This window comes from Coloeus monedula (genome assembly GCF_965178545.1).
Source record: "Coloeus monedula genome assembly, chromosome: 33".
Classification (NCBI taxonomy): domain Eukaryota; kingdom Metazoa; phylum Chordata; class Aves; order Passeriformes; family Corvidae; genus Coloeus; species Coloeus monedula.
In genome coordinates, this window is record NC_138813.1 from 1,839,605 (window position 1) to 1,863,062 (window position 23,458).

Below are 23,458 nucleotides of genomic sequence, written 5' to 3' on the forward strand. Positions count from 1 at the left end.
CATTTCAGAAGCTTCGTAGCTAGGGATCAGTGTGCCCCAGAGCCCAAGGTTCTCTCCAGAACACATTCTGTAAACCAAGATAGAACCATCTAGGGAAGGTTCCTTGGGGAGGGGGACTCACTTGAGCCTCTCATTGGGGAATCTTTGATAGATCTGCTAATTAGTAACACCTCGGATGACATCCCCGAGGTTATGGGGTGCACTTTGTGGGGTTGGCATTTTGTGGGGTGCACTTTGTGGGGTGCATTTTTGGGGTTGGCACTTTGTGGGGTGGCATTTTGTGGGGTGCACTTTGTGGGGTGCATTTTTGGGGTTGGCACTTTGTGGGGTGGCATTTTGTGGGGTGCACTTTGTGGGGTGCATTTTTGGGGTTGGCACTTTGTGGGGTGCACTTTTGGGGTGCACTTTGTGGGGTGCATTTTTGGGGTGCACTTTGTGGGGTGCACCTCGGTGCAATGACCTGGACATGGCGCACCTGAGGACCCCTCAAACAAATCCCAAATAAAATCCCTTTTCCCCTTAACCGCGTTTGACTCCTGATTTTAACACCAGGAAAAGGCATCAAAACCCCCCAAACCCCAAAAACCCCAAACCCCAAAAACCCCAAAGCCTGGGGTGTCAACCCCCCCCCCCCCCCAAATCTCAAATTTTAGGCTCAACTCTCCCCAGTCCCCAAACTTTGGGGTCAAACCCCAAAAACCCCAACCCCCATCCAACCCCCCAGGACCCCAAATCGGCCCCAAAAAAACCACGGCAGCCCTGGGGGGGCACAGGGGGGTTTATTTGGGGTGGGGATTTGGGGATTTGGGGCAGCTCCAGGTGCAATGTCTGCAGTGAGACCCTGGGTACAATGCTGAGGGAGGGAAAAACCCCAAAAACCCCTCAGGAAACCCCAAAAACCCCTTGGGAACCCCAAAAATCCCTGAGGGGCTGGGAAAGGGGATTTGGGGTGGGGATTTGGGGCAGCTCCAGGTGCAATGTCTGCAGTGAGACCCTGGGTACAATGCTGGGGGAGGGGAAAAACCCCAAAAACCCCTGAGGGAACCCCAAAAACCCCTTGGGGGGAATTGGGAGGGGGATTTGGGGATTTGGGGTGGGCATGGGGGATTGGGGTGGGGGCAGTGACCCCAAAAACTCCTCAGGGAACCTCAAAAACCCCGGCGGGATTTGGGGTGAGAAAAGGGGATTTGGGGTCGGAATTGGGGGATTCGGGATGGGAAAGGGAGATTTGGGGTGGGAAAAGGGGAATTGGGGTGGGGATTTGGGGATTTGGGGCAGCTCCAGGTGCAATGTCTGCAGTGAGACCCTGGGTACAATGCTGGGGGAGAGGAAAAACCCCAAAAACCCCTCAGGAACCCCAAAAACCCCTTGGGAACCCCAAAACCCCTGAGGGAACCCCAAAAACCCCTGAGGGGGGGATTGGGAAGGGGATTTGGGGTGGGATTTGGGGATTTGGGGCGGGGATGGGGGATTGGGGTAGGGGCAGTGACCCCAAAAACCCCTCAGGGAACCCCAAAAACTCCTCAGGGAACCCCAAAAACCCCTCAGGGAACCTCAAAAACCCCAAGGGGGATTTGGGAAGGGGATTTGGGGTGGGAAAAGGGGATTTGGGGTGGGGATTGGGGAATTTGGGGTGACCAAAGGAGATTTGGGGTCAAAAAAGCAAAATCTGGGATGGAAAAAGGAGGATTTGGGATGAGCTGAACTTACCTGGGGATGGGGGGGATTTGGGGGCGTTTTTCATGGGATTTGGGGTGGTTTAGAGCAGCTTTTGGGATTTGGGGGTATTTTTCATGGGATTTAGGGTGTTCTGGGGCGATTTTGTAGGATTTCAGGGTGATTTTATGTGATTTATGGGTATTTTTATGGGATCTGGGGTGTTTTGGGGTGGTTTTATCAGATTTGGGAGCAGTTTTTATGGGATTTTGGGGTGTGCTTATGGGATTTGGGATGTTTTGGGGTGGTTTGGTGGGATTTAGGGGTATTTTTATGGGATTTGGGGGTGTGTTTATGGGATTTGGGGTACTTTGGGGTGTTTTTCTGGGATCTGGGGTACTTTGGGGCGGTTTTCGGGGCTGTGGCGCTGCCCAGGGGGAATTTTGGGGTGGTTTTTGAGGATCTGGGGTATTTAGGGGTGGTTTTTGAGGATCTGGGGTACTTTGGGGTGGTTTTGGGGTACTTTGGGTGGTTTTTGAGGATCTGGGGTATTTAGGATGGATTTTTGGGGCTCTGGCGCTGCCCAGGGGGTATTTAGGGGCGGGTTTTGGGGATTTGGGGTATTTAGGGGCAGTTTTTGGGGATTTGGGGTACTTTGGGGTGGTTTTTGAGGATCTGGGGTAAGTTGGGTCAATTTTCAGGGCTCTGGCGCTGCCCAGGGGGTATTTTGGGGTGGCTTTTGAGGATCTGGGGTATTTTGGGTCAGTTTTTGAGCATCTGGGGTATTTCGGGTCGGTTTTCGGGGCTCTGGCACTGCCCAGGGGGTATTTCGGGTCAGTTTTTGAGGATCTGGGGTACTCTGGGGTGGTTTTGGGGTATTTTGGGTCGGTTTTCGGGGCTCTGGCACTGCCCAGGGGGTATTTTGGGGTGGTTTTTGAGGATCTGGGGTACTCTGGGGTGGTTTTGGGGTATTTCGGGTCGGTTTTCGGGGCTCTGGCACTGCCCAGGGGGTATTTTGGGGCGGTTTTTGAGGATCTGGGGTACTCTGAGGTGGTTTTGGGGTATTTCGGGTCGGTTTTCGGGGCTCTGGCGCTGCCCAGGGCCCCTGTCCCGGTGCAGGGCTCACTTCTTGGCGAAGGAGATCTTCATGGCGTTGCTCTGGGTGATCTTGAAGCCCTGCAGGGCCTCGCGGGCAGCGCCCGCCTGCACCTCGGTGTCGAACTCCACGAAGGCGATGTCGTGGCGCCCGGGCACCAGGCGAACCTCCTTGAAGCCCGGGAACCTGCGCGGGAGGGAGCAGCCTCAGGCACCCCGAAAACACCCGGAAACAGCCCCAAAACACCCCGGAAACACCCCCAAACACCCCAAAAACACCCTGGAAACACCCCGGAAACACCCCCAAAACACCCCAGAAACACCCCGGAAACACCTGGGGCTGCTCCCATGGGAGGGAACGGCCTCAGGGCATCCCGAAAGCACCCCAGAAACACCCCGGAAACACCCCAGAAACACCCCAGAAACACCACAAAAACACCCCAAAAACACCCGGGGCTGCTGCCACGGGAGGGAACAGCCTCAGGGCATCCCAAAAGCACCCCAAAACCACCCCAAAAGCACCCCAGAAACACCCCAAAAACACCCCAAAAGCACCCAGAGCTGCTCCCATGGGAGGGAACAGCCTCAGGGCATCCCAAAAGCACCCCAGAAACACCCCAAAAACACCCCAAAACACCCCAGAAACACCCCAAGACACTCCCAAAACACCCCGGAAACACCCGGGGCTGCTCCCACGGGAGGGAACGGCCTCAAGCACCCCAAAAACACCCCAAAAACACCCCAAAAACACCCAGAGCTGCTCCCACGGGAGGGAACAGCCTCAGGGCATCCCGAAAGCACCCCAGAAACACCCAACAAGCACCCAAAAAACACCCCAAAACACCCCAAAAGCACCCCAAAAACACCCCAAAAACACTCCCAAAACACCCCGGAAACACCCCCAAAACACCCCCAAAACACCCCAAAAACACCCCAAAAACACCCCGGAAACACCCGGGGCTGCTCCCATGGGAGGGAACGGCCTCAGGGCATCCTGAAAGCACCCCAGAAACACCCCAAAATACCCCAAAAACACCCCAGAAACACCCCAAAAACACTCCCAAAACACCCCAAAACCACCCCAAAACCACCCAGAGCTGCTCCCACAGGAGGGAACTGCCTCAGGGCACCCCGAAAGCACCCCAGAAGCACCCCAGAAACACCCCAAAACACCCTGAAAACACCCCAGAAACACCCCAAAACACCCTGAAAACACCCCAAAAACACCCCAGAAACACCCCGGAAACACCCCAAAAACACTCCCAAAACACCCCAGAAACACCCCAAAAGCACCCAGAGCTGCTCCCATGGGAGGGAACTGCCTCAGGGCACCCCGAAAGCACCCCAGAAACACCCCAAAAACACCCCGAAAACACCCCAAAACACCCAGAAACACCCTGAAAACACCCTGAAAGCACCCCAGAAACACCCCAAAAACACCCCAGAAACACCCCAGAAACACGCCAAAAACACTCCCAAAACACCCCGGAAACACCCGGGGCTGCTCCCACGGTAGGGAACGGCCTCAAGCACCCCAAAACCACCCCAAAACCACCCCAAAACCACCCCAAAAGCACCCCAGAAACACCCCAGAAACACCCCAAAACCACCCCAAAAACACCCCAAAAACACCCCAAAAACACCCCAAAACCACCCCAAAAACACCCCAAAAACACCCTAAAAACACCCCAAAACCACCCCAAAAACACCCCAAAAGCACCCAGAGCTGCTCCCACGGGAGGGAACAGCCTCAGGGCATCCCGAAAGCACCCCAGAAACACCCCCAAAACACCCCAAAACACCCCAGAAACACCCCAAAACCACCCCGAAACATCCCAAAAACACCCCAGAAACACCCCAAAAACACTCCCAAAACACCCCGGAAACACCCGGGGCTGCTCCCACGGGAGGGAATGGCCTCAAGCACCCCAAAACCACCCCAAAAACACCCCAAAAGCACCCTGAAAACACCCCAAAAGCACCCAGAGCTGCTCCCACGGGAGGGAACAGCCTCAGGGCATCCCGAAAGCACCCCAGAAACACCCCAAAAACACCCCAAAACACCCCAAAACACCCCAAAAGCACCCCAAAAACACCCCGAAACACCCCAAAAACACTCCCAAAACACCCCGGAAACACCCCCAAAACACCCCAAAAACACCCCGGAAACACCCGGGGCTGCTCCCATGGGAGGGAACGGCCTCAGGCACCCCGAAAACACCCCAAAACCACCCCAAAAGCACCCAGAGCTGCTCCCACGGGAGGGAACAGCCTCAGGGCATCCCGAAAGCACCCCAGAAACACCCGAAAACACCCCAAAACACCCCAAAAACACCCCAAAAACACTCCCAAAACACCCCGGAAACACCCCCAAAACACCCCAAAAACACCCCAAAAGCACCCAGAGCTGCTCCCACAGGAGGGAACTGCCTCAGGGCACCCCGAAAGCACCCCAGAAACACCCCAAAACACCCTGAAAACACCCCAAAAACACCCCAGAAACACCCCAAAACACCCCAGAAACACCCCAAAAAAACCCTGGAAACACCCCGGAAACACCCCAAAAACACCCCAAAACACCCCAGAAACACCCCAGAAACACCCCAAAACCACCCCAAAACCACCCGGGGCTGCTCCCACGGGAGGGAACGGCCTCAAGCACCCCAAAACCACCCCAAAAACACCCCAAAAACACCCCAAAAGCACCCAGAGCTGCTCCCACGGGAGGGAACAGCCTCAGGGCATCCCGAAAGCACCCCAGAAACACCCCAAAAGCACCCCAAAAACACCCCAAAAGCACCCCAAAAACACCCCAAAAGCACCCCAAAACACCCCAAAAACACCCCGGAAACACCCAGGGCTGCTCCCATGGGAGGGAACGGCCACAGGCACCCCGAAAACACCCCAAAAACACCCCAAAAACACCCCAAAAGCACCCTGAAAACACCCCAAAAACACCCAGAGCTGCTCCCACGGGAGGGAACAGCCTCAGGGCATCCCGAAAGCACCCCAGAAACACCCCAAAAGCACCCCAAAAACACCCCAAAACACCCCAAAAGCACCCCAAAAACACCCCGAAACACCCCAAAAACACTCCCAAAACACCCCGGAAACACCCCCAAAACACCCCAAAAACACCCCGGAAACACCCGGGGCTGCTCCCATGGGAGGGAACGGCCTCAGGCACCCCGAAAACACCCCAGAAACACCCCAAAAACACCCCGGAAACACCCCAAAAACACCCCAGAAACACCCAGAGCTGCTCCCACGGGAGGGAACAGCCTCAGGGCATCCTGAAAGCACCCCAGAAACACCCGAAAACACCCCAAAACACCCCAAAAACACCCCAGAAACACTCCCAAAACACCCCGGAAACACCCCCAAAACACCCCAAAACCACCCCAAAAGCACCCCAGAAACACCCCAGAAACACCCCAGAAACACCCCAAAAACACCCCAAAACCACCCAGAGCTGCTCCCACAGGAGGGAACTGCCTCAGGGCACCCCGAAAGCACCTCAGAAGCACCCCAGAAACGCCCCAAAACACCCTGAAAACACCCCAAAAACACCCCAGAAACACCCCAAAACACCCCAGAAACACCCCAAAAACACTCCCAAAACACCCCGGAAACACCCGGGGCTGCTCCCACGGGAGGGAACGGCCTCAAGCACCCCAAAACCACCCCAAAACCACCCCAAAAGCACCCTGAAAACACCCCAAAAACACCCAGAGCTGCTCCCACGGGAGGGAACAGCCTCAGGGCATCCCGAAAGCACCCCAGAAACACCCCAAAAACACCCCAAAACACCCCAAAACACCCCAAAACCACCCCAAAACCACCCCAAAACACCCCAAAACCACCCCAAAACACCCCAAAAACACCCCAAAAATACCCAGAGCTGCTCCCACGGGAGGGAACGGCCTCAAGCACCCCAAAACCACCCCAAAACCACCCCAAAAGCACCCCAGAAACACCCCAAAAGCACCCCAAAAGCACCCCAAAAACACCCCAAAAGCACCCAGAGCTGCTCCCACGGGAGGGAACAGCCTCAGGGCATCCTGAAAGCACCCCAGAAACACCCGAAAACACCCCAAAACACCCCAGAAACACCCGGGGCTGCTCCCACGGGAGGGAACGGCCTCAAGCACCCCAAAACCACCCCAAAACCACCCCAAAACCACCCCAAAAGCACCCTGAAAACACCCCAAAAACACCCAGAGCTGCTCCCACGGGAGGGAACAGCCTCAGGGCATCCCGAAAGCACCCCAAAAACACCCCAAAAACACCCCGGAAACACCCAGGGCTGCTCCCATGGGAGGGAACGGCCTCAGGCACCCCGAAAACACCCCAAAACCACCCCAAAAACACCCCGGAAACACCCCAAAAACACCCCAAAAGCACCCAGAGCTGCTCCCACGGGAGGGAACGGCCTCAGGGCATCCCGAAAGCACCCCAGAAACACCCCAAAACACCCCAGAAACACCCCAAAAACACTCCCAAAACACCCCGGAAACACCCCAAAACCACCCCAAAACCACCCGGGGCTGCTCCCACGGGAGGGAACGGCCTCAAGCACCCCAAAACCACCCCAAAACACCCCAAAACCACCCAGAGCTGCTCCCACAGGAGGGAACTGCCTCAGGGCACCCCGAAAGCACCCCAGAAACACCCCAGAAACACCCCAAAAGCACCCAGAGCTGCTCCCATGGAACAGCCTCAGGGCACCCCAAACCGCCCCAAACCACCCCAAACCGCCCCAAACCGCCCCAAACCGCCCGGGGCTGCTCGCAGAAGGCCCCGGGTGCTCCGCAGGCGAACGGGGAGGGCTCCTGGGCAAACGCGGGAAGGGCCCTGGGAGTGCAGGGACGGCCCCGCTGAGACCCGGGAAGCTTCTCCCCAAAATGCAGAAATGTTCCCAGAAATGCAGAAATGTTCCCCAAAAAATGCAGAGATGGTCCCTAAACAATCTGGGAATGTTCCCCAAAAAATCCAGAAATGGTCTCGTAAAAAATCCGGGAATGTTCCCATAAAAATGCAGAAATGTTCCCCAAAAAATCTGGGAATGTTCCCCAAAAATCTGGAAATGTTTCCCAAAAAATTCAGAGATGTTCCCCAAAACACCCAGAAATGCTCCCGAAAAAATCTGGGAATGTTCCCCAAAAACCCCAGAAATGTCCCCATAAAAAATCCGGGAATGTTCCCACAAAAATGCAGAAATGTTCCCATAAAATTCAGAGATGTTCCCCAAAACTTCAGAGATGTTCCCCAAAAAATCCGGGAATGTTCCCCAAAAATCTGGAAATGTTTCCCAAAAAATTCAGAAATGTGCCCCAAAAAAACCCAGAAATGCTCCCTAAAAAATCTGGGAATGTTCCCCAAAAAATCCGGAAATATTTTCCCAAAAATCCAGAAACTTTTCCCCAAAAATCCAGAAATGTTTCCCAAAACTTCACAGGTGTTCCCCCCCAAAAAATCTGGGAATGTTCCCCGGAAAATGCAGAGGTGCTTCCCAAAAAATCTGGGAATGTTCCCACAAAAAGTCTGGGAATGTTCCCCAGAAAACCCGGAAATGTTCCCCAGAAATTCCAAGATGCTCCCAAAAAACCCAGAAATGCTCCCGAAAGAATCCAGAAACATTCCCACAAAAAATCTGGAAACGGTACCCAAAAATCCAGAACTGTTCCCCAAAAATCTGGGAATGTTCCCCCAAAAAATCCGGAACTGCTCCCCAAAAAATCCGGAAATGTTCCCGAAAAAATCTGGGAATGTTCCCGAAAAAATCTGGGAAATGTTCCCCAAAAATCCGGGAATGTTCCCCAAAAAATCCAGAACTGTTCCTCCAAAAAATCCGGAGATGTTCCCACAAAAATCCGGAAATGTTTCCCAAAACATTCAGAGATGTTCCCCAAAAAATCCAGAAACGCTCCCTAAAAAATCTGGGAACGTTCCCCAAAAAATTCAGAAATGCTCCCCAAAAATCCGGGAATGTTCCCAAAAAAATCCAGGAATGTTCCCCAAAACTCCAACCCCAAGCTCCACCTGAGCCCTCCCCAAATCCCCCAAAACGGCCCCAAAGGGCCCAGGCGGGGATCTGGGATGGGGGGGGCTCAGGGGGAGCCCCAAATCCCCCAAATCCCCGAGAAATCCAGGGGAGCCTCAAAAACCGGGAAATTGCCCCCAAAATCTGCCAGAACCGCTCTGGAAACGGCCTCAAAATCCCAGAATATTCCCAAGAATCCCAAAAGCGCAGCAATATCCCCCAAAATCCCACTGAAGCGCTCTTAAAACCCTGTAAAAATTGGGCAACTCCCCAAAAAATCCCACGTCCCCCAAAATTCCAGAAACATTCCCAAAAAATCCCGGAACATTCCCAGAAAATCCCAAAACACCCCCAAAAAAAATCCGCCCCGAATCCCAGGGAAATCCTCTCAAACCCCCCCAAAATCCCCCAATCTCCAACCCCCCAGCCCTGGAATTGCCCGAAATTCCCGGAATTGGCCGGAATTGGCCGGAATTGGCCGGAATTGGCCGGAATTGCCCCAATTCCCGAGTTCCCGAGGCTCTCACTGGTTGAAGAGCATGGAGAGCATGAGCTCGTTGGTCTCCTCGGGGAGGTTGGTCAGGAACAGGATGTGGTTCGGGGGGTTCTCCGAGAGCTGCGGGGAAAAGGGGGCTCAAAATCCCAAAGATGCCCAAAATCCTCCCCAAAATGCCCCCGGATGCGCCCGAAACAGAGCCCAAAGGCCACGGGAGGCACAGGAGAAAGGGGCAGGAAAATGCCACCAAAAATGCTGCAAAGAACCCCTGGGAATCCCATCAAATCCTGGGAAAATCCCACAAAAAATCCCACCAAAGAACCCATGGGAATCCCAAAAAATCCCAGGAAAATCCCACAAAAATCATGAAAAGAACCCATGGGAATCCCATAAAATCCTGGGAAAATCCCACCAAAATCCCACCAAAGAACCCATGGGAATCCCAAAAAATCCTGGGAAAATGCCACCAAAAATGCTGCAAAGAACCCCTGGGAATCCCATCAAATCCCAGGAAAACCCCACCAAAATCCTGCAAAGAACCCCTGGGAATCCCAAAAAATCCTGGGAAAATCCCACCAAAAATGCTGCAAAGAACCCCTGGGAATCCCAAAAAATCCCACCAAAATCCCACCAAAGAACCCATGGGAATCCCAAAAAATCCTGGGAAAATGCCACCAAAAATGCTGCAAAGAACCCCTGGGAATCCCAAAAAATCCTGGGAAAATAGCACCAAAAATGCTGCAAAGAACCCCTGGGAATCCCAAAAAATCCTGGGAAAATCCCACCAAAAATCCTGAAAAGAACCCCTGGGAATCCCAAAAAATCCCACCAAAATCCCACCAAAGAACCCATGGGAATCCCATCAAATCCTGGGAAAATCCCATGAAAATAGCACCAAAAATGCTGAAAAGAACCCACGGAAATCCCATAAAATCCTGGGAAAAAATCCTGGAAAGAACCCACGAGAATCCCACAAAATCCTGAAAAAAATCCCACCAAAATCCCACGAAAATCTTGAAAAGAACCCATGGGAATCCCATCAAATCCTGGGAAAATCCCACGAAAATTCTGAAAAGAACCCATGGGAATCCCATCAAATCCTGGGAAAATCCCATGAAAATAGCACCAAAAATGCTGAAAAGAACCCATGGAAATCCCATAAAATCCTGGGAAAATCCCACCAAAATTCTGAAAAGAACCCATGGGAATATCCCACAAAAATCCTACAAAATCCAGGCAAAAAATCCCACAAAAATCCTGAAAAAAATAAACAAAAAATCCCACTAAAATACTGAAAAGAACCCATGGAAATCCCACTAAAATGCTGGGGAAAATCCCACAAAAATCCCACCAAAAACGCTGCAAAGAACCCATGGAAATCCCATCAAATCCTGGGAAAAAATCCTGCAAAGAACCCACAAGAATCCCACAAAATCCTGAAAAAAATCCCACCAAAATCCCACGAAAATCTTGAAAAGAACCCATGGGAATCCCATCAAATCCTGGGAAAATCCCACAAAAAATCCCACCAAAGAACCCATGGGAATCCCATCAAATCCCAGGAAAATCCCACAAAAATCATGAAAAGAACCCATGGGAATCCCATAAAATCCTGGGAAAATCCCACCAAAATCCTGAAAAGCACCCATGGGAATCCCAAAAAATCCTGGGAAAATCCCACCAAAATCCCACCAAAATCCTGAAAAGCACCCATGGGAATCCCATCAAATCCTGGGAAAAATCCCACAAAAATCCCCAAACTGCTGCAAAGAACCCACGGGAATCCCAAAAAATCCTGGGAAAATCCCACCAAAATCCTGCAAAGAACCCACGGGAATCCCACCAAATCCTGGGAAAATCCCACCAAAATCCCACCAAAGAACCCATGGGAATCCCACCAAATCCCGGGAAAATCCCACCAAAATCCCACCAAAGTGCTGCAAAGAGCCCCTGGGAACCCCCCCGAGCCCCCCGAGCCCCCAGACCCGGCCCGCGGGCGGCACTCACGGGCGGCTGCGGGGCACCCATGGGCGCCATCCCGGCCTGCGGCGCCATTCCCGGCGGGATCGCGGCCTGCGGCGCCATTCCCGGCGGCGGCATCAGCCCCGGCGGCGGCAGGTACGGCGGCTGCCCCGGCAGGTGCGGCAGCAACCGCGGCGGCTGCGCCAGCGGCGGCATCCCCTGCGAGCCAAAAGCACCCACGGGTAGCCAAAGGCACCCACGGGCAGCCAAAGGCACCCACGGGCAGCCAAAAGCACCCACGGGCAGCCAAAGGCACCCACGGGCAGCCAAAACCACCCACGGGCAGCCCAAAGGCACCCACGGGTAGCCCAAAGGCACCCACGGGCAGCCAAAGGCACCCACGGGTAGCCAAAGGCACCCACGGGCAGCCAAAGGCACCCACGGGCAGCCAAAGGCATCCACGGGTAGCCAAAGGCATCCACGGGCAGCCCAAACCACCCACGGGCAGCCAAAGGCACCCACAGGCAGCCAAAGGCATCCACGGGTAGCCAAAGGCACCCACGGGTAGCCCAAACCACCCACGGGCAGCCCAAAGGCACCCACGGGCAGCCAAAGGCACCCACGGGTAGCCCAAACCACCCACGGGCAGCCAAAAGCACCCACGGGCAGCCCAAAGGCACCCACGGGCAGCCAAAGGCACCCACGGGTAGCCAAAGGCACCCACGGGCAGCCAAAGGCACCCACGGGTAGCCCAAAGCACCCACGGGCAGCCAAAGGCACCCACGGGCAGCCAAAGGCACCCACGGGTAGCCCAAAGCACCCACGGGCAGCCAAAGGCACCCACGGGCAGCCAAAGGCACCCACAGGTAGCCAAAGGCACCCACGGGCAGCCAAAGGCACCCACGGGCAGCCAAAGGCACCCACGGGTAGCCCAAAGAACCCCGGGGTTAGCCCCAAACACCCACAGCCCAAAAACCCCTGCGGGAGCCCAAAGAACCCCACAGTGATCCCAAACACCCCACGGTGATCCCAAAAATCCCCACAGTGACCCCAAAATCCCCACAGTGACCCCAAAAATCCCCACAGTGATCACAAAAAACACCAGAGTGATCCCAAACACCCCAGAGTGATCCCAAAATCCCCACGGTGATCCCAAACACCCCAGAGTGATCCCAAACACCCCAGAGTGATCCCAAAAACCCCACAGTGATCCCAAAAAACCCCACAGTGATCCCAAAAACCCCAGAGTGATCCCAAAAAACCCCAGAGTGATCCCAAAAACCCCACAGTGATCCCAAAAAACCCCACAGTGATCCCAAACACCCCAGAGTGATCCCAAAAAACCCACGGTGATCCCAAACACCCCAGAGTGATCCCAAAATCCCCACAGTGATCCCAAAATCCCCAGAGTGATCCCAAACACCCCAGAGTGATCCCAAAAATCCCCACGATGATCCCAAAAACCCCAGAGTGATCCCAAAAAACCCCAGAGTGATCCCAAAAATCCCCACGATGATCCCAAAAACCCCACAGTGATCCCAAAATCCCCAGAGTGATCCCAAAATCCCCACAGTGATCCCAAAAACCCCACAGTGATCCCAAAAAACCCCACAGTGATCCCAAACACCCCACGGTGATCCCAAACACCCCACAGTGATCCCAAAATCCCCAGTGATCCCAAAAATCCCCACAGTGATCCCAAAAAACCCCAGAGTGATCCCAAAAAACCCCAGAGTGATCCCAAACACCCCAGAGTGATCCCAAAAACCCCAGAGTGATCCCAAAAAACCCCACAGTGATCCCAAACACCCCACGGTGATCCCAAAAATCCCCACAGTGATCCCAAAATCCCCACAGTGACCCCAAAAATCCCCACAGTGATCACAAAAAACCCCAGAGTGATCCCAAAAAACCCCAGAGTGATCCCAAACACCCCAGAGTGATCCCAAAAACCCCACAGTGATCCCAAAAATCCCCACAGTGATCCCAAAATCCCCAGAGTGATCCCAAACACCCCAGAGTGATCCCAAAAATCCCCACGATGATCCCAAAAACCCCACAGTGATCCCAAAATCCCCAGAGTGATCCCAAAATCCCCAGTGATCCCAAAAACCCCACAGTGATCCCAAAAATCCCCACAGTGATCCCAAAAATCCCCACGATGATCCCAAAAACCCCAGAGTGATCCCAAAATCCCCAGAGTGATCCCAAACACCCCAGAGTGATCCCAAAATCCCCACAGTGATCCCAAAAACCCCACAGTGATCCCAAAATCCCCAGTGATCCCAAAAATCCCCACAGTGATCCCAAAAAACCCCAGAGTGATCCCAAAAAACCCCAGAGTGATCCCAAAATCCCCACAGTGATCCCAAAAACCCCACAGTGATCCCAAAAATCCCCACAGTGATCCCAAAAATCCCCACGATGATTCCAAAAACCCCAGAGTGATCCCAAAATCCCCACAGTGATCCCAAAATCCCCACAGTGATCCCAAAAACCCCACAGTGATCCCAAAATCCCCAGTGATCCCAAAATCCCCACAGTGATCCCAAAAACCCCACAGTGATCCCAAAATCCCCAGTGATCCCAAAATCCCCACAGTGATCCCAAAAACCCCACAGTGATCCCAAAATCCCCAGTGATCCCAAAATCCCCACAGTGATCCCAAAAAACCCCAGAGTGATCCCAAAAAACCCCACAGTGATCCCAAAATCCCCGGGGTTATCCCAAAAACCCCACAGTGATCCCAAAATCCCCGGGGTTATCCCAAAAACCCTGGAGCTATCCCAAAATCCCCGAGGTTATCCCAAAAACCCCAGGGTTATCCCAAAATCCCTGGAGCTATCCCTAAAACCCCGGGATTATCCCAAAAACCCCGGGATTATCCCAAAAACCCTGGGATTATCCCAAAAACCCTGGGGTTATCCCAAAAACCCCAAAGCCGAGGAGCCCCAGGGAACCCCAAACGCACCCAAAGAACCCAAAGCCACCTCAGGAACCCCAAAATCCCAAATGCCCCCAAATCCCCAGGAACGATCCCAAAAACCCTGGAATGACCCCAAATTCCTCAGGAATGATCCCAAATACCCCCAAATCCTTCCAAAATCCCCCAAATCCCCGGGAAGGATCCCAAATCCCACAAACCCATCCCAAATCCCTTGGGAGCAATCCCAAACCCCATACCTGACCCCTAACCCCATAACCGACCCCAAACCCCATAACCGACCCCATAACTGACCCTATAACTGACCCTATAACTGACCCCAAACCCCATAACCGACCCCAAACCCCATAACTGACCCCATAGCTGACCCCATAGCTGACCCCAAACCCCATAACCGACCCCAAACCCCATAACTGACTCCAAACCCCATAACTGACCCCATAACTGACCCCACACCCCATAACTGACCCCACACCCCATAACTGACCCCAAACCCCATAACTGACCCCATAACTGACCCTATAACTGACCCCATAACCGACCCCAAACCCCATAACCGACCCCATAACCAACCCCATAACTGACCCTATAACTGACCCCATAACCGACCCCATAACTGACCCCAAACCCCATAACCGACCCCATAACTGACCCTATAACTGACCCCATAACCGACCCCAAACCCCATAACCGACCCCATAACTGACCCTATAACTGACCCCATAACCGACCCCAAACCCCATAACCGACCCCAAACCCCATAACCGACCCCATAACCGACCCCATAACTGACCCCAAACCCCATAACTGACCCCAAACCCCATAACTGACCCCACACCCCATAACCGACCCCAAACCCCATAACCGACCCCATAACCGACCCCATAACTGACCCCAAACCCCATAACTGACCCCACACCCCATAACTGACCCCAAACCCCATAACCGACCCCATAACTGACCCCAAACCCCATAACTGACCCCACACCCCATAACTGACCCCAAACCCCATAACCGACCCCATAACTGACCCCAAACCCCATAACTGACCCCAAACCCCATAACCGACCCCAAACCCCATAACTGACCCCAAACCCCATAACCGACCCCAAACCCCATAACTGACCCCAAACCCCATAGCTGACCCCAAACCCCATAACTGACCCCATAACTGACCCCACACCCCATAACTGACCCCACACGCAGTGGTCACTCATGGGCACGGCTCCCTGCGCTGTGGCCGCGCTGGCCTCATAGCTGGCCCCGTAACTGACCCCATAGCTGGCCCCATAGCTGACCCTATAACTGATCCTATAACTGGCCCCACACCCCGTGGTCACTCACAGGCACGGCTCCCTGCGCCGTGGCCGCACTGGCCCCATAGCTGGCCCCATAGCTGGCCCCATAACTGACCCCATAGCTGGCCCCATAGCTGGCCCCATAGCTGACCCCATAGCTGACCCCACACCCCGTGGTCACTCACGGGCACGGCTCCCTGTGCCGTGGCCGCACTGGCCCCATAGCTGGCCCCATAGCTGGCCCCATAACTGACCCCATAACTGACCCTATAACTGGCCCCACACCCCGTGGTCACTCACGGGCACGGCTCCCTGCGCCGTGGCCGCACTGGCCCCATAACTGACCCCATAACTGACCCCATAGCTGGCCCCACACCCCGTGGTCACTCACGGGCACGGCTCCCTGCGCTGTGGCCGCACTGGCCCTATAGCTGACCCTATAACTGACCCCATAGCTGACCCTATAACTGACCCCATAACTGACCCCATAACTGACCCCATAGCTGGCCCCATAACTGACCCCATAGCTGACCCCATAGCTGGCCCCACACGCAGTGGTCACTCACGGGCACGGCTCCCTGCGCCGTGGCCGCGCTGGCCCCATAACTGACCCCATAACTGACCCTATAGCTGACCCCATAACTGACCCTATAACTGACCCCATAACTGACCCCATAGCTGACCCCATAACTGACCCTATAACTGGCCCCACACCCCGTGGTCACTCACGGGCACGGCTCCCTGCGCCGTGGCCGCGCTGGCCCCATAACTGACCCCATAACTGACCCCATAACTGACCCCATAGCTGACCCCATAGCTGACCCCATAGCTGGCCCCACACCCCGTGGTCACTCACGGGCACGGCTCCCTGCGCCGTGGCCGCGCTGGCCCCGCTCTTTTTGGGGCCGGGCCCGTCGCCGCCCTTGCCCTTGCGCTTGTCCCGCCGCCGCTCCCGGTCCCGCTCCCGGTCCCGCTCGCGCTCCACGAACGTTCCCTTCATCTTGGCGATGATGTCCGAGTCCGTCTTGGCGTACTGGATGCGCTGCGGGGCCAGCGGCGCTTGCGGTGGCCACGGCGGCGTTGGGGTGGCCAGCAGGGGTTTGGGGTGGCCAGGGGGGGATTTGGGATGGCCAGGGAGGGGTTTGGGGTGGCCAGCGGGATTTGGGGGGGGTTGGGATTTCCAGGAGGGATTTGGGATGGCTCGGGGAGGTTGGGATGGCCAGGGAGGGGTTTGGGGTGGCCAGGGGGGTTTGGAGGGGGGTTGGGATGGCCAGGGGGGATTTGGGGTGGCCAGCGGGATTTGGAATTGCCAGGAGGGGTTTGGGGTGGCCAGGGGGAGTTTGGGGTGGCCAGGAGGGATTTGGGATGGCCGGGGGGGGGGGGTTGGGATGGCCAGGAAGGATTTGGGATGGCCAGGAGGGATTTGGGGGATGTGGGATTTCCAGGAGGGATTTGGGGGGGTTGGGGGGGATTTGGGATGGCCAAGAGGGATTTGGGATGGCATGGGGGCATTTGGGGTGGCCAGGAGGGATTTGGGATGGCCAGGGGGGGATTTGGGATGGCCAGGAGGGGTTTGGGGTGGCCAGGGGGGATTTGGGATGGCCAGGAGGGATTTGGGATGGCCAGGAGGGGTTTGGGATGGCCAGAGGGGGATTTGGGATGGCCAGGGGGGTTTGGGGGGTTTGGGATGGCCAGGGGGGTTTGGGATGGCCAGGAGGGGTTTGGGATGGCCAGGAGGGGTTTGGGGGGTTTGGGATGGCCAGGGGGGATTTGGGATGGCCACGGGGGGGTTTGGGATGGCCAGAGGGGGATTTGGGATGGCCAGGGGGGGATTTGGGATGGCCAGGAGGGGTTTGGGATGGCCAGAGGGGGATTTGGGATGGCCAGGAGGGGTTTGGGATGGCCAGGAGGGGTTTGGGGTGGCCAGGAGGGATTTGGGATGGCCAGAGGGGGATTTGGGATGGCCAGGAGGGGTTTGGGATGGCCAGGAGGGGTTTGGGATGGCCAGGAGGGATTTGGGATGGCCAGAGGGGGATTTGGGATGGCCAGGAGGGGTTTGGGATGGCCAGGGGGATTTGGGGTGGCCAGGAGGGATTTGGGATGGCCAGGGGGGGATTTGGGATGGCCAGGGGGGGATTTGGGATTGCCAGGAGGGTTTGGGATTGCCAGGAGGGATTTGGGATTGCCAGGAGGGATTTGGGGCAGTTCCAAGAGGGATCTGAGGGATTTCGGGGAGGATTTGGGTTTTTTGAGGGATTTGGGGTTTCCAGAAGAGATTTGGGATTTCCAGGAGGGATTTTGGGGGGGATTTGGGGTTTCTGAGGGATTTGGGGAGGTTCCAGAAGGGATTTTGGAGAACTCCATGAGGGATTTGAGGGTCCAGGAGGGATTTTGGGGTTTTCCAAGGAATTTTGGGGGGTTCTGAGGGGTTTTGGGAGAGGTTCCAGAGGGGATTTGGGAATTTCTGAGGGATCTGGGGGGAATTCAGAGGGGTTTGGGGCAGTTCCACGAGGGATTTGGGGATTTTGGAGGAATTTGGGGCAGGCCTGGGAGGAATTTGGGAATTTCTGAGGAGTTTGGGGGGGGTTTGGGGGATTCCGAGGGATTTTGGGGTTTTTTCCCCAGGATTTTGGGATGTTTCCTAGGATTTCGGGGTTTTCCCCAGAATTTTGGGGTTTTCCCCAGGATTTTGGGATTTTCCCAGAATTTTGGGGTTTTTCCCAGGATTTTGGCATTTTTCCCAAGATTTTGGGATTTTTTCCCAGGATTTCAGGTTTTTTCCCAGGATTTTGGGATTTTCCCCAGAATTTTGGGATTATTTTCCTAGGGTTTTGGGATTTTCCCCAGAATTTTGGGGTTTTCCCCAGGATTTTGGGATTTTTTTCCCAGGATTTTGGGATTTTCCCCAGAATTTTGGGGTTTTCCCCAGGATTTTGGGTTTTTTCCCAGGATTTTGGGTTTTTTCCCAGGATTTCAGGTTTTTTCCCAGGATTTTGGGTTTTTTTCCCAGGATTTTGGGCTCTCCCCACGGGTTTCTTGCAGGAGGGGAAGCTCTGGAATGCTCAAGGTGGATTTTGGGGGATCCCATGGAGGATTTTGGGGTGTTTGGGTTGGATTTGGGGTGGATTCCCAGCTGCATTTGGCGTTTTTTCCCACGATTTCAGGATTTTTCCCACAATTTCTAGTTTTTTCCCAAATTCCCAGGATTTTTCCCCAGGATCTCGGCTCTCACCACGGGTTTGCCATGGAAGTGAAACCTTTGGGGGGTTCCTGGTTGGATTTGGGGCCATTCCCAGGGGATTTTGGGGATGTTTGAGACCAGATTTTGACATTTTTTCAGGATTTTTCCCACAATTTCAGGATTTTCCCCAAATTCCCAGGATTTCCCCCCGATCTGGCTCTCACCATGGGCTTGTTGTAGAAGGGAAACCTTTGGGGGGCTCCTGGTTGGATTTGAGGCCGTTCCCAGGGGATTTTGGGGATGTTTGAGGCCGGATTTTGGGGTTTTTTAGGATTTTTCTCTCCATTTCCATATTTTTCCCAAATTCCCAGGATTTCCCCCCGATCTGGCTCTCACCATGGCCTTGTCGTAGAAGGGGAAGCTTTGGGGGGTTCCTGGTTGGATTTGAGGCTGTTCCCAGAGGATTTTGGGGATGTTTGAGGCCGGATTTTGGGGTTTTTTCCCACAATTTCAGGATTTTTCTCTCCATTTCCATGTTTTTTCCCAAATTCCCAGGATTTCCCCCCGATCTGGCTCTCACCATGGGCTTGTCGTAGAAGGGGAAGTTTTGGGGGGCTCCTGGTTGGATTTGAGGCTGTTCCCAGAAGATTTCGGGGATGTTTGAGGCCGGATTTTGGGGGTTTAGGATTTTTCTCTCCATTTCCATGTTTTTTCCCAAATTCCCAGGATTTCCCCCCGATCTGGCTCTCACCATGGCCTTGTTGTAGAAGGGGAAGCTTTGGGGGGTTCCTGGTTGGATTTGGGGCTGTTCCCAGAGGATTTCAGGGATGTTTGAGGCCGGATTTTGGGTTTTTTCCCACAATTTCAGGCTTTTTCTCTCCATTTCCATATTTTTCCCAAATTCCCAGGATTTCGCCCCGATCTGGCTCTCACCATGGGCTTGTCGTAGAAGGGGAAGCCCTGCATGGAGCGCAGCGCGTTGGTGGCGCTGCTCATCTCCTTGAAGATGACGAAGGCCTGGCCCCGCATGCGCAGGCTGCGCGACACCAGGATGTCCAAAATCTGCCCAAACTGCGAGAAGATGGCGTAGAGAGACTTCTTCAGCTCTGGGGGGACAGAGGGGACACTCAGGGACTGAGGGGACACTCAGGGGGCAGAGGGGACACTCAGGGACTGAGGGGACACTCAGGGGGCAGAGGGGACACTCAGGGACTGAGGGGACACTCAGGGACTGAGGGGACACTCAGGGGGCAGAGGGGACACTCAGGGACTGAGGGGACACTCAGGGGGCAGAGGGGACACTCAGGGACTGAGGGGACACTCAGGGACTGAGGGGACACTCAGGGGACAGAGGGGACACTCAGGGACAGAAGGGACACTCAGGGGGCAGAGGGGACACTCAGGGACAGAGGGGACACTCAGGGACTGAGGGGACACTCAGGGGACTGAGGGGACACTCAGGGGGCAGAGGGGACACTCAGGGACAGAGGGGACACTCAGGGACTGAGGGGACACTCAGGGGACAGAGGGGACACTCAGGGGGCAGAGGGGACACTCAGGGACAGAAGGGACACTCAGGGGGCAGAGGGGACACTCAGGGACAGAAGGGACACTCAGGGGACAGAGGGGACACTCAGGGACTGAGAGGACACTCAGGGGGCAGAGGGGACACTCAGGGGGCAGAGGGGACACTCAGGGACAGAAGGGACACTCAGGGGACAGAGGGGACACTCAGGGACTGAGAGGACACTCAGGGGGCAGAGGGGACACTCAGGGGGCAGAGGGGACACAGGGGACACAGAGGGGACACTCAGGGACAGAGGGGACACTCAGGGACTGAGAGGACACTCAGGGGGCAGAGGGGACACTCAGGGACTGAGGGGACACAGGGGACACAGGGGGGACACTCAGGGGACAGAGGGGACACTCAGGGACTGAGGGGACACTCAGGGACAGAGGGGACACTCAGGGACTGAGGGGACACAGGGGACACAGGGGGGACACTCAGGGGGCAGAGGGGACACTCAGGGACTGAGGGGACACTCAGGGACAGAGGGGACACTCAGGGGGCAGAGGGGACACTCAGGGACAGAGGGGACACTCAGGGACTGAGGGGACACTCAGGGGACAGAGGGGACACTCAGGGACAGAAGGGACACTCAGGGGGCAGAGGGGACACTCAGGGGGCAGAGGGGACACAGGGGACACAGAGGGGACACTCAGGGACAGAGGGGACACTCAGGGACTGAGAGGACACTCAGGGGGCAGAGGGGACACTCAGGGACTGAGGGGACACAGGGGACACAGGGGGGACACTCAGGGGACAGAGGGGACACTCAGGGACTGAGGGGACACTCAGGGACAGAGGGGACACTCAGGGACTGAGGGGACACAGGGGACACAGGGGGGACACTCAGGGGGCAGAGGGGACACTCAGGGACTGAGGGGACACTCAGGGACAGAGGGGACACTCAGGGGGCAGAGGGGACACTCAGGGACAGAGGGGACACTCAGGGACTGAGGGGACACTCAGGGGACAGAGGGGACACTCAGGGACAGAAGGGACACTCAGGGGGCAGAGGGGACACTCAGGGGGCAGAGGGGACACAGGGGACACAGAGGGGACACTCAGGGACAGAGGGGACACTCAGGGACTGAGGGGACACTCAGGGACAGAGGGGACACTCAGGGATGCTGAGGGGACACTGAGGGGTCACTGAGGGGTCACTCAGGGACACTCAGGGGACACTCAGACACTCAGGGACACAAAGGCCAGTGACAGGCACAGAGGGGCCAGTGACAGGCACAGAGGGGCCAGTGACAGGGACAGAGGGGCCAGTGACAGGGACAGAGGTGGCAGCGGGGACGGGCCCACCTCTGGCTGGGGCAGGTGGCACCGGGACAGGCCGAGCCCTGGGGGACACCCGCGGACCCCGGCACAGCGTGCCACCCCCAGAGCCCCTCGGGAACCCCAAACCCCCTCGGGAACCCCCAAACCCCCACGGGAACCCCCAAACCCCCTCGGGAACCCCCAAACCCCCTCAGGAACCCCCAAACCCCTCCAGCCCCCCCTCACCATCCTTCTTGATCTTCTCGTTGAGGTTGTTGATGTAGATGGTGTGGTTGGGGCGGGGGTCCTGCACGGCCATGGCTGCGACCTTCTGTGGGGACAGGGGGATTTAGGGGGGCTGTGACCCCTTAACCCCCCCTCTGTGGGGACAGCCGGTGTTTGGGGGAGGTTTTGTCCCCTTAACCCCCATCTGGGACCCCCCCTCAGATACCCCCAGACCCCCAAATCCCCTCCAGACCCCCCTTGCAATTACCCTCCATTTCCCCCCAAAAGCTCCTCAGAACCCCCCCCCCATTTCCCACAATTGTCCCCAGAGCCACCTCGGACCCCCCCAAAACCCCTCAATCCCCCCCATTTCCCCCCAAATCCCCCCCTCAGACCCCTCAATCCCCCCCCATTTCCCCCCAAATCCCCCCCTCAGACCCCTCAATCCGCCCTGACCCCATTAAATCCCCCCAGACCCCCTTCAGACCCCCCCAGCTCCTTTCAGAACCCCCCAGACCCTCCCCAGTTCCCCTCAGATCCCCCCGGTTCCTCTCCCAATCCCCCCAAATCCCCTCAGACCTCCCCAAATGCCCCCAAACTCTCCCCAGATCCTTCTCAGACCCCTCAAATCCCCCCAAATCCACCTCAACCCCCCCCCGCTTCACCCCAAACCCACCTCAGACCCTGCAAAAACGCCTCAAACTCCTCCTAATTCCACTCAAATCCACCCCAAACCCACCTCAGACCCTGCAAAAACGCCTCAAACTCTTCCTAATTCCACTCAAATCCACCCCAAACCCACCTCAGACCCTGCAAAAACGCCTCAAACTCCTCCTAATTCCACTCAAATCCACCCCAAACCCACCTCAGACTCCGCAAAAAACCCTCAAATCCCCCCGAATTCCTCCCAGCTGCTCCTCAGACCCCTCAGAGCTCTACAGATTCCCTCCATTTCTCCTCAGACACCCCCAAATCCCCCCCATTATCACCCAGAGCCACCTCAGCTCCCCCGATTCCCCTCACACCCAGCTCAAACCCGCCCAATTCCGCCGAAATCCCCTCCGGACCCACCTCAGCTCCCCCGATTTCCCCTCAGACCCTCCAAACCCGCACCGGTCCCACCTCAGCTCCCCCGATTTCCTCTCAGACCCCCCCAAATCCCTCCCGGACCCACCTCAGCTCCCCCGATTTCCCCTCAGACCCCTCCAAACTCGCCCAATTCCGCCGAAATCCCCCCGGACCCACCTCAGCTCCCCCGATTTCCCCTCAGACCCCCCCAAATCCCCCCCGGTCCCACCTCAGCTCCCCCGATTTCCCCTCAGACCCCCCAAACCCGCACTGGACCCACCTCAGCTCCCCCGATTTCCTCTCAGACCCCTCCAAACCCGCACCGGACCCACCTCAGCTCCCCCGATTTCCCCTCAGACCCCTCCAAACCCGCACCGGACCCACCTCAGCTCCCCCGATTTCCCCTCAGACCCCCCAAACCCGCACCGGACCCACCTCAGCTCCCCCGATTTCCCCTCAGACCCCCCAAACCCGCACCGGACCCACCTCAGCTCCCCCGATTTCCCCTCAGACCCCTCCAAACCCGCACCGGACCCACCTCAGACCCCCCGATTTCCCCTCAGACCCCTCCAAACCCGCACCGGACCCACCTCAGCTCCCCCCTCAGCCGCTCTTCCCTCACGCTCTCCCGCCGCCGCCTCACCCGCGTGCGCGGGCCCC

General features: G+C 56.2%; 1 protein-coding gene across 3 annotated transcripts; it reads right to left on the minus strand.

Moving 5' to 3' along the window:
• Window positions 1–783: 783 nt before the first annotated feature.
• SNRPA (small nuclear ribonucleoprotein polypeptide A) lies at window positions 784–23,440 on the minus strand. Of its 3 annotated transcripts, none has more exons than XM_082299579.1 (7): window positions 23,389–23,440; window positions 21,752–21,836; window positions 19,609–19,781; window positions 16,351–16,536; window positions 11,298–11,471; window positions 9,322–9,410; window positions 784–2,938 (listed from the first exon to the last, which is right to left on the minus strand). In XM_082299579.1, the coding sequence occupies exons 2-7, from the start codon at window positions 21,822–21,824 to the stop codon at window positions 2,779–2,781; spliced, it is 855 nt and encodes a 284-aa protein (XP_082155705.1). In that variant the 5' UTR covers window positions 21,825–21,836; window positions 23,389–23,440; the 3' UTR covers window positions 784–2,778. The 3 variants fall into 3 exon arrangements, with proteins under 3 accessions (XP_082155705.1, XP_082155707.1, XP_082155706.1); XM_082299581.1 differs by having other exon boundaries at window positions 21,752–21,833; window positions 23,389–23,410; XM_082299580.1 differs by lacking the exon at window positions 23,389–23,440 and adding an exon at window positions 22,730–22,735.
• Between the last annotated feature and the right edge of the window lie 18 nt (window positions 23,441–23,458).